The following is an 11406-nucleotide window of genomic DNA, read 5'->3' on the forward strand; positions in this document are numbered from 1 at the left end:
TGAGGTCGGGAAGGTCGATGTAGGCTGCCGGTACGATTTGGCAAGCCCGATAGAAGAAGCCCGGGGAAGGGAGTATAGTATAGTAGTGTAAAAAAGGCGAGAACAAAGAAGCGGGTAGGCGAGTTGTTCACACAATGGCAACACCCAGGTACCAGGGGCGGGATGGGCAGTTCGAAGCGGAACGAGCAAAGCCCAACAGGAACATACACAAAAACCCAAAGGAAGAATCAGGAGAAAGAGGATTGAAGGGAATGGGGGGGCCAAAGCCTACGCACCGTTTGGCGCCGGCCGTGAGACAGGACACCAAATACCGGCTGTGGCGGCCAAGATAAAGAGAAAAAGCGATCGATCTCGAGGCAGAGTTGCAGAAGTAACCCTGTGGAAAAGAGGAAAAGGGAAAAAAAGAAGAAGAGAAGGGGGGGGAGAAAGGCGGGAGGGGAGCGGGAAGAAGTAGTCGCAATTCAGTCCGGTCGCTTTGGGTTTCGGCGAGAGGGTCAGAGGGGGGCGGCGAAGTGGAAGGGAAAGTGGAACAACTCGGCGCCCGCAAGGAGATTTGCGTGGCACCTCTGGTCTCTCTACCTAACCGGAGTGTGTGAACTATTCACTGTATTCATTACTGGTTTGTTTCATTTCATTTCAGTTCTTTCCTTACTTACTTTACAACACCTTTACTGTTACTTTATGTATGGTTTCTTTTTCTTTTTTCTTCCACGTTCGGTGTTGATCGGACGCTTTCTTTGCTACTACTGCTACTACTTATAGCATAGACACTCAATTCTGTAGCTGGTAAAAATTTCCGAACATTATTTGTAGTATGTATGTTTCTTCCTTCCCTCTAATTCCTTAAAACTCAGTAGTTGATCCCTGAACACGAATTACTATCTTTCCACAAGCCCACACACACGCACAGAAAGGAAACAGGTGAAAGAACAACCTATCGCTCCACATAGCCCACGGGCCATTCCATGGATACTAGAATTGGGCAATAAATTGTTTCTGACGAAGCCTCGTGCCAGAACAGCCAAGCTGTCACGCACGATTCCATTTCTTACGCAAATCGATCCCCCTCTCCCTCTCTTGCCCCCAGGTATGCGATCCCGGATTTTGTCAGTCAGCCTTGTGGCTAGAGCCTACAGTAGTTACTCCAGAACCATTCTGTCGACCCCTACCTATGATCTGGTTGCCTTACCCCTGGATCTTCACCCCCTCTTACTCGCAATCCATCCCGACCAATTCACCTGGTATTCGTGTCGTGCATTAAATGCCATGTTTCTTGCCGCGTCAGCAGGAGACTTTTTCTTGCTGTCCAGAGCAAGGTACCTTAAAAAGCATGCAGCCAGCGCGCTGATACTCGGTGTGCACCGCCGCTAATTCACTACTACTAAGATGGCTCGGGAAGACGTAACATACGGTATCCAAACCAAACCAAGCATTTCAGGTGAGATTGAGATCTCGAACTCGACCCCCAGCTATCTCCTTCAAGTCCTTATGTGCCAATGCAAGGGATCTCCGACGACGCAACAGCTTTTTTGAGAGGGGGGGCGGGGGGGAGACATTTCTTCCGAAACTTGGCTTCGTCCTCTTATCCTGATCTATCTTTCCATCCCACCCCCCTGTTCTAATCCAAGTGATGATTCTAAACGTAGCGAAGTCGGTTAGCCGCGCTTCACGCCAGGATAGACTAGATAGCCCGCTCAGAATTAGACCGCCTAGAAAAGGTTAGACTGTTGGCAGGAACTTGTCCTTAGGTCTTAGGTTAGGGTTCAGACTTCCAAGCCTCGAGGAGCCTTAGTCTACAAACTTGTGGTCTAAAGGCTTCGTGGAGAACGGACCAAACTCTGTTGAGGGGCCGAATGGATCCTGTTACGAAAACTCTGGGGCACGACAACCGGGCCGGTCACTAGTGACAATATTACCTTGGTTGGCCTAAGATATTCCGACACCGATCCCTCTTCCAGTGGGCAGCAGGACAGGGACATGGCCAGAAGAATCCAGTATCAAAGTGATGCTGCACAGCTGGGAACTATGTGTTGATAGTTATTTCGGGAAACTCTTGTTAGCGTCAGCCGCCATGGTACAATCCGCGACGTGTCCCGAACCAATGACTGTTGGGGCAAATGCCTGCTGCCTTGGGAAGGTACAACAAAGTAGTGGATGGACTGCTGCTGCTGCTGCGGGTAAGTAAGTAAGTGGTGGTCAGTAATAATAGTACATAGTAGTTCTTCCGGTGGTAAATCAGCTTTCAACGCCTTAGGCCACCCGTCAGTCATTCCTCTTCTTGCCATAAGACACGCATTCACAGCCATAAGTTCTAGAAAACCAAATTCCAGTCTTCTATGCAGTCCACTCTTTTTTTGCTCCAGCCACTCATGCGGTTCTGACCGGACAAAAAGGCTTGCGAATGGGCAGGCACTGGAATCCGACCATGGTTGACCCCGTGGACTGAACCACGTCCCGGGCTGGAAAGTCTGTGCCCATCGAGCGGTTCGACCTTTCATGCATGTGCCCTGGATCCTGTCCCCTGTCCTAATGCCGAACATTCTGTGCTCCGTACTCCGGGGCAATTGTGCACACACAGGAGAATTATTGACATATTGCTTATGAAAGGAGTATAATGTCGGTGACTCCGACCGGCTGCAGTGTTACTGACTTGAATGGAGGAGGTAACCTCCCTTTTGAGGCCAGAGAGAGGTTCAAAAAAGGAAGTCAAAAGTAGGTACGCAGCAGCACAGGTTGAGATGCAGGTTCAGGTTCAACTGTTTTGTGCTGTAACCAGGGTGTATTGGCGACGTACGGTATCGTATCGGTGTGAAAATTCCTGACAACTTCCCCCATATGATCACCGTGGAATTGCCGACCATTGAGATTGTGACAATGCTTCCCTTCATTACTTCGCCCATCAAGAAGAAGCCTATCAGAGAGTCAGGAAAAAGATACCAATTCCGCTAGGGACCATGTTTTACATCACCGATCAGTTGTCCACTTAGGGACTCAGATCCCAGCGTCAAAATCACGGGTTGTTGGGGACTGCGGGATGGCGTCACTGCTTCTTGTTCGGGGCAATTGCAGCGGTTTTGATGGTCGGTCATGCGGCGGGGCCTGATCTACACAGCGCTGGGTGGATGTTCTCTTCCGCCAATTATACCCTCCATTCTGACTATAGTCGGGTCCCTTCGGGGCCTCCCTGAGTGAGCTCGCCCTGGTAATCCCACGGTATGGCCTTTTATCCTTCGTCGTCAGCTCGCCAATGAACGGGAAACGCTCCCTCGGCTGCAATAAGTAAGATGGAGTTACCAGGTACATAAGTCCCCTAGATACTCTATGTGAACTACAACTCCACATTGCTGCAGTAGAGAGCTGAAGCTACTATTTCAGATAGGGAGGCATTCTAGCCAACAAAGCAGATTACTTGAAACACCAACACCCCGGCAACCATGCCGATGATAGGGTAGCCAACGGTTTAGTGTAGGAAGTTGAACATGGGTTATCTGAACACACCGGGGCCAGTTACCAAGTAAGTTAAGTAAACCTGGGTCACAAACGTATTGTGAATCGTACACGCTAGATAGACGGGATCCATTCCATTACCTGACCGTCTGCGCCTCCACTTACTACTCGGCGCAGTCTGTTGTTAACAGTTAGTTGGTTAGTTACTAAGGACTTATTAGGATGACCCAGCCGGAGCCTAACTAACTAGCATCATCTTTAGTTAGTTCCTCTTGACTAGTTAGCAACACGGCTAGGCTGACTTGCCTTGTCTGGGTGGATCATCATCCCGGGACTGGAACCTCCATTGATTATTCCCCAGATAGTTCCACCCAAACCACTTAGCCCGGTGGTGGCTATAACGGAATCACCGTTCTAGTCTACATAATGATAACAAACCCACCCCAATAATTAATTCTTGTTTGTGAGGAAAAGGGTCGAGGCAAGAGAGAAAAGAAAAAGCAACCTAAGTATCAACCGCATAACCGGAACCATTGAATTGCTTTGTCAACTACGTACGGATCACACCCGTCGTTTCCCCGTCGGCGAATTTACGCCTTGCGGTTTTCTTTCCCCCCCCCCAAAATGCAGGGCTTAATTTAGGATAGGCTGAGCTGCTTGCTTGCTCCCTGGTAGTCTACTAACTGACTAAGTACAAAGTAGACTAGACTAGCTCAGACACGACGCGGTGGGACCTGTTTCAGCCTACTGCGCACCGGTCAGCCCCAGCCAACGGACCGTGCCCGCGTTGTGGAGGAAAGTGATTGAAGGTATTTGTCTCTGGTGCTCGCTCTTGGATTAAGGTGGAAACGAGACTGTGGGAGCCGCTATGGTTCTTACTATCAAATTATTCCGTCTTGCAATTATGTCGGTCAGTTATCGGCGGCTGGGGTGTTGAAAGTTTTTTTTTGGTATCAATTATGTACCCCGTATTGATGAGCTCAGATTTGCTTACGGGTATATTGGTGACTCGAGCCGCTTCCTCCAGAACATCGGCGATGCAGGGGACATTTGTTGACGATCTTTAACAACAAGAGTTCACTTAGTGCAGTACTTAGGTTATGTGAATGGAAATAGATGCAAAAAGCGACTAGGCCTATGCATTGTACCGTAACTTAGTCCATTGGCAAAGACTAACTACCTGCCAACCCTACGAATTATCCGAGGTTGAGGCCGAAGCACAGATACCTCGTCTAGTGTTATGCATCCCGTAGGAGTCACAGAGTGATAATCATGCCATCGAGAATAAGGGGCACCTGAGGTCGTCATTATAAGGCATCAGATCGTCGTAAGGGGTAGTCTAATGCGAGCTGCACTCGATCCACATCCGGTGAGGTCCGCAATCGATTGATAGATGAAGTAATGCTACCACTGTCATGCGATAAATACTTTGACAATAAAAGCCAGTGGATCTGAAGGCTTAACAAACCGCAAAATCTCGGTGGTGCATGTTACTTTTCCAAGACCGACACAATGCATTGGCCGACGTGGCAGAGCTGTAATCTTTCCGTCGGTAGGAACTAGGTGTCTCGAACGTAAAGTTCAAAGTGCCCTCAAACGGCCAATTGATCCGAAGAGCTGTATTAGCAAGAGCGATTATAGCTAGGACGTCACATATACAGAGCGTCCGAACCTATCGTTGTGATAGGTGAAGGAGATCCAGAGGATGAATGTCACGCCAAAGCTTAGACTTGAGGCTCTTGTTCAGATGCAAAAAGGGACTGCACAACCGGATTCCTTTTCAGAGCTCAGACCAATGTTTGAACAATTGCATGCTGACTGCTAAAAGACCGAGTCGGAGATTAAGTGTGCAGCATCAGGACAGAGTTGGCTGCAAGTGAGCTCTCCTTGAGCGATAGGCGTCGTACAGCATCCTCACGTGAGAGCTCACCACATGAACCCGGAGTTTGAATATTTGAAGCGGAAGTTCTGGTGCTCATGTAGCGAAAAGGTCCAGACTTAGAGAATCAATAGGAGTGTTCAAGGGAACTTGGGTGGTGATTGTAAACATTAGCTGGCAGCTGAACCTGAAGGACAACGGCTGGTGAAGTTACGGGTCAACCACACAAGTCCCAGGCAATCGCCTCATATACCGGATCAACAGGGCGAGGTTGAGATAGTAGGAAAGGGATCCTGGCAGACAAAATCCAAGCAGATTTCATCAAGACAAACCCTTCCAGCTCGATGAAACTATTGATCAGACCAACTTCTGGTCGCCAGTGAAAGAAGCGATGGTCGAGTTCTGGGCCGGTGGGAAATAGTATTAATCCGTCGCTGGACGCAGAAACAAAAAGCCGGCCCTCCGCGTCGGCGCGATCATCCCAATATGAAACTATATCCTCGTCCCCGAATTCTCATCAGATTCGGTGCGATGGTATGCCTGCAATTCGATCGCGAGATCATGTTTGCTGTGTCCTGCTCGTCGCCGACGGCCTTCGGCGCTAACCCTTTCGAATTTCTCCCCGCCCAGGCAATTTTAGCCTGTAAAACCTTGCCTGCTGTTCGCGCGTCTTCCGTCCTTCAACTCTCTCTCTCCTCCACCATCCGGAGCATCGCTCCACCATCCACCTTCGCTTGTCCCTGGCGCTTTTATCACCTCCAGCCACAATGAACTCTCGAGACCACGCCGATATGCCTCCGGCTCCTTCCTACCCGTCCCCCAACGCGGCGCAGATGAGCCAAGGCGCCATGCAGTACTACAACCGCCAGTTGACCGCCGACGAACTTCTGTCAGCTGAGCTTTCGCGCGAGACCTCTGGACCTGGCCTCGCCGATGGCTCAAGCAATGGCGTCCACCATGGTCAGTCGATGGTTCTAGGATCCTCCAATCCTGGTGGCGCTGATATGGGCCGTCCTTCCTCCCCCGACCAGCACCAACAACAGCATATGCTGCAATTTACCCCGAGCCAGCAAGTCGGAGTCGACCCCAACCACGACCTAAGCTATGGAGACCAGAGCGCGAGACGGAAGAGATCCAAGATTTCCCGGGCGTGCGATGAGTGCAGGCGCAAAAAGGTACACTCGACACGCTTTTTCCATTCTCCTCATCTAGACGCGACGCGGGACCGGGTGAGCTAACATGTTACTTTTACTAGGTCCGTTGCGATGCAAGCTCGGAATCCGGTGTCGAAACTTGTTCAAATTGTCGCCGGCTTGGAGTCGTATGCCAGTTCAGTCGTGTTCCCATGAAACGTGGCCCTAGCAAAGGGTAAGGATCGCGATGCGCGTATGGGTTTGCCGTTGAAGATGAAGTTTGGCTAACGTCGATGATAGTTACATTAAAGAGCTTGCCGAACGATTGCATACCCTCGAAAGCCAGATGCAACCTACTATGGTTCACCCCGACATGCCATACCAGACTATGAACGAAGTGTCTTCTCCAAGGGCGTACCAAGACTTTTCGCCACCAATCGACGCTGGCCCTATTGGTCGCAAGAGAACATACTCCGTGTTTGAAGGGCTTCCAAGCTCATCTTTCGCGCAGGCGCCGTTCAATCCTCGCTCTCAGAATGCTTTTGGTTCGTGACCACCTGCCCGTCGCTATTGTAAGTTTGGGAGACTGACCCTACTACTAGAGGCTGGAGAAAGCGCGACGGATCCATGCAATCCCTCGGTCGTGAATCACACCGCACCCAAATCCGGCAATCTCTTCTGGTCAACTGGCAATGAGACCGACTTGCCGGCTGGGCTTGACATACCTGAAGTGCCTAAGCAAGCATTGGATGAGGATATGACACCCTTGGATGTGGATGAAGGCGCTCTCAACGCGTAAGTTCCATAGTAGAGATGAATATTTGCAGGGCAAGCTCTCTAACCTCATACAGGTACTACCAAAAGATTCACCCAGTCCTGCCCATTTTGCCACACTCTAAGGAGCGGCTTCTTGAGCTTCTACACCAATGCAGCCGAGAGGTGCAGGAGATATTCCTGTACAGCTTGCTCACGGTGACACGTACCAACATGGACCGCATGACAAATGCGTTTGAGAGGGTAACATCGTTCGACAATGCACAGGATCTTCTCTTGTACTATACACGACAGCCTGCCATGCTCCGCCCGGCAGCTATCAACTTGATCTGGCTCCAGACTTTACTCCTCATGATTGTTGACTGTGACTCGCGGGGCCCAGACAACTTCGTGATGAAGGATGGAGTGCCCAAGCACACTCTCATTCAATCTGCGACAAAGCTCGGCTCGGATATGGCGAAAGCCTTCGGACAGCTGAGAACCAAGCGATCGTCTGATCCAGACGTTGACTCTGACGCAAACCTTGTAAGGCGCAGTTGGGTTTCCTTGGCCCTTCTGTCTCGCTGGTATGCAATCAGCGTTGCTGATTACAGTGTTTTGGGAACGTTCGAAATCGGTGGCCGCGAGGACGAGAGAGTCCTCGGCTCAGCCACCGCGGGGATTGCATCGTACTCTACGATCCTCATCGACATGGTCACTCTCGTCGCTCAAGAGCACAACGTATGCCAGACCAACACAGGGCTGGGCCGTCTGGTTGGAGCGAACATGGTCGCAGGTCTCGAGCGTCTGGCCGAGGTGGCAGATTTCCGCAAACCGCACGAGAATCCCGAGGATGGCACATCTTATGGCTTTTTTGAAAGTCTACAAAACCAGCTGTACTGGACCAGTCGCCTCCTGATCAAGCGGCATATATTCGTACATAGTCCATACGAAATCATTTACGCCGCGGAAGAGGTTATGAATGAGTTGCACAAGGCCAGTATGCAGTCCCGACTGGCGACGCCCTTCGACCTGCATAGTCTTGCGCTGGCATCCATGACTCTTCTCGAGGCTACTGTGCTTCCCGAATACTCCAACCAATGCTGGGAGGCGCTCAAAAAGCTCGAAGAAATCCTCGACTACCGCTCCAAACGCTCCGCCGAGTCCGGTGAATACGGCGACATCTTTGGCACCCCCGGTTGGGATTCGAAGATCCGCGTCTTCCTGGAATGGAGACGAACCAAAGCTCAGGAGACTCAGCTCCATGACCCCAGCCTCGGAAAAAGCGGCTCTGCAGCTCCGCCTGTGATGGGCCCGAACGAACAGCGCTCTCTCCAACACCTCGCTGACCTGGCTGTCGGTGCGGAAGGCCAAGTAGCCGCCAATGCCTCCTCTCCGCCCCCGGCCATCTCTGAACACAACCTGAATGCCACATCGCCAAACATGACATCATCCGCGCAACCGCATGGTCACGTGGTCGTGGATTTCACTCTCCTCACCAAGGAAGGTTACCTCAACGTCTTCTCCGGGTTAATCTACCGTCGCCGGTAAACTAGGTGATATACTGGGATCGGTTGCAAGGAGTGTATTTCAGTGATGATGTCTTTTGGAAAAATTGAGTTGATTCAATTTGGCTTGGATTTTCTCTTCTCTTCTTAAATCTCTCCTAAAAAAAGAAAATTATCGGCAATACCTCACCATATTAATGATTTGCTTTTATGTGACTAGCGCAACTATTCTCTTCTTTTCGTGGCCCCTGTATAGCTAAATGGATATTATTATTGCTTTCCCCATGGGGTATTTGAAGCGTAACCTATCGAGTAGTTTATAGTAGCTTTAGATACCCGTCCCTGTAATATCCGCATCTACATCATACTGGCTGTCTGCCTACACCAAGGACTTTTGGTTTCTGCAAGGATGATCATGTCGATTCAGAAATGACATTATTACACATTGGACTTGTACGTAGATCGAAGTATGATTTGTGGAGACTTTAGGTAGACAAGCAATCTACATATGATTCTTTGTCATTTACCTTATACAGCCCAATTCCTAGTTAGGTCTCTTACCTATTTAGTATAGTTACCTTATTAGGACTAGTGCAATTCCTATACTACACATCTAACTACCTACCGACATACCTATCTACATAGATATATAATCGATTAGTCTTGGTTAGTCTAAACTAATTATATAAAAAGAAAATGGAATAACCCCAGACACGCTCTCATATTCATTTTTGAACTATTCGTTCTTCAAACTACTACCTCCCACACCGTTGAGCATGCTACCCACCTTGCCCTGATTTATACCACTTGAACGACCAAACATATCACTGCTATACGGAGCTGGACATCTTTGGGTGACCTCGTTCTCGCGCCACCATATCTGCTATGATGGCACCTCCGGATTGTTCGCAGCGACAGATTGCACCGAAAGCAGATGGCTCTAGAGCCGATCTTGGAAACGTACCGATCACACTAGACGAGCTCGAAATCGATTCGTACCCGGCATTGCGCCCTCGTACCGAAGGTTGATATGCATATGCCCTTGAACTTATCAACCGAGACCATTCCACTCACTCATCATGACACACAGGCCCAAGCTCTGCCCAAGAGAGCATGATTGTCACGTGGAACGGAGAGGATGACCCCAAAGATCCATACAACTGGCCTCTTTCAAAGAAATGGCAAGCCACGGGCATTGGCTTGCTTGCGAGCTTTGTCTGCTCGATGAATGGGACCATCCTAACGGTGGCTCATACGGCCATTGGGGACGAGTTTCATATTTCCGATGCGACATTCCCCAATACTTACTGGCTAACAACATCTTGGGGTGTCGGGGCCGCGCTGTGCCCGCTTCTTGTGTTTCCTGTGATGGAGGACTTTGGCGTTCGACCTGTCCTTCTTACCACCTATTTTTGCTTTATTTGTTTTTTGATTCCGGTAGGGCTGGCACCAAATTTTGCCACCCTGATTGTGGTTCGATTCTTCAGCGGAGGATGTGTTCCGCTGATAAGCGACGCCGTTGCCGGTATTACATCGAATGTCTTTCACGGCGATCGAGCCCGGAGTGTCCCAATTTGTCTGTACGTGACCGTCTATCTGGCGGCGACAAGTCTGGGCCCGGTGGTTGGCTCTGCCATCCTGCAATTTTTGTCATGGCGCTGGATTGGGTACATCGAACTGATCTGGACCGCTGCCCTATTTCCGAATCTGGTCTTCGGCCTGCCAGAGAGCCGTGGGCCGGCGATCTTGCGCGCTGAGGCCAAACGACTGCGCCGCGAGGGGACGAATGCGTACACGACTGAGAAGATTGATCGGGTAGCATTACCTCAGCTTATCCTGCAGAGCGTCCAACGGCCTCTGTACATGCTATGTACTGAAGGGGTCGTGTTCGTTGCGACGGTGTGGGCTGCCTTCAGTTTGGGAACGATATATCTTTTTACGCAATCGGTCGAGCAGGTATACAAGGAGCTATATGGGTGGGATCCCATCCAGTGTGGATATGTCCAAGTTGCGATTGTGATCGGGGAACTCCTGGGCGGTGGATTTTGCATCCTAACCGATCCCTGGTACTATGCATCTGCGATCCGCAATATCGAGGCACCGGGCACGCCGATCCCGGAGGCTCGGCTCCATGCATCGATTATTGGTGGACTCTTTGGTGTTACGGGCGGCATGTTCGTGTATGGGTGGACATCGTACACTTCCATACACTGGATGGCACCTACCGTCGGCCTGGCGATGGTGGGGTTTGGGACGACGGCGGTCATCGTTGGCAATGCCAACTATCTCATCGACGCGTACAGCAAGTATGCTGCGAGCGCCCTCGGGGCGGTTGGTTTCGTCGAGAACATCTCTATCGCCTTTCTCCCTCTGGCCGCAGCAGCCATGTACACTAATATTGGATTTCAGTGGGCCAGCTCGCTGCTTGCATTTGTGTCCTTGGCCCTGGTGGCAACTCCTTTTGTGGTCCTCCAATGGGGCAAAGAGATCAGATCTTACAGCCCATTCATGCAAGAGGCCACTGTAGAGCGGAGGAGCGACTGTGCCGCGGCCGCAGGTGTATAGATAACCAGGGCCTACAGGCGCTACCTTTGATGCGATTCCATGCCCTGCTGGTATTGATCTTGCACCAAGCATGGCACAGCACCGTACTGGATCCAGTGGAACTTGCTCAACTACCCGGCCG

At 50.6% G+C, this 11406-nt stretch overlaps 2 protein-coding genes across 2 annotated transcripts; both read left to right on the forward strand.

Moving 5' to 3' along the window:
- Positions 1 to 6036: 6036 nt before the first annotated feature.
- BO79DRAFT_201146 (putative C6 finger domain protein) lies at positions 6037 to 8986 on the forward strand. The gene is made up of 5 exons (XM_025681541.1): positions 6037 to 6501; positions 6582 to 6694; positions 6760 to 7004; positions 7062 to 7254; positions 7311 to 8986. The coding sequence occupies exons 1-5, from the start codon at positions 6094 to 6096 to the stop codon at positions 8761 to 8763; spliced, it is 2412 nt and encodes an 803-aa protein (XP_025536222.1). The 5' UTR covers positions 6037 to 6093; the 3' UTR covers positions 8764 to 8986.
- A 622-nt stretch (positions 8987 to 9608) lies between these two features.
- Positions 9609 to 11285, forward strand: BO79DRAFT_273481 (MFS multidrug transporter; the record flags this gene model as incomplete). Its single annotated transcript, XM_025687513.1, has 2 exons — positions 9609 to 9744; positions 9811 to 11285. 2 exons carry the CDS (start codon positions 9609 to 9611, stop codon positions 11283 to 11285), a joined length of 1611 nt encoding a protein of 536 aa, XP_025536223.1.
- Between the last annotated feature and the right edge of the window lie 121 nt (positions 11286 to 11406).

The sequence above is a fragment of the Aspergillus costaricaensis genome, assembly GCF_003184835.1.
Source record: "Aspergillus costaricaensis CBS 115574 unplaced genomic scaffold BO79scaffold_32, whole genome shotgun sequence".
In the NCBI taxonomy this organism is placed as follows: domain Eukaryota; kingdom Fungi; phylum Ascomycota; class Eurotiomycetes; order Eurotiales; family Aspergillaceae; genus Aspergillus; species Aspergillus costaricensis.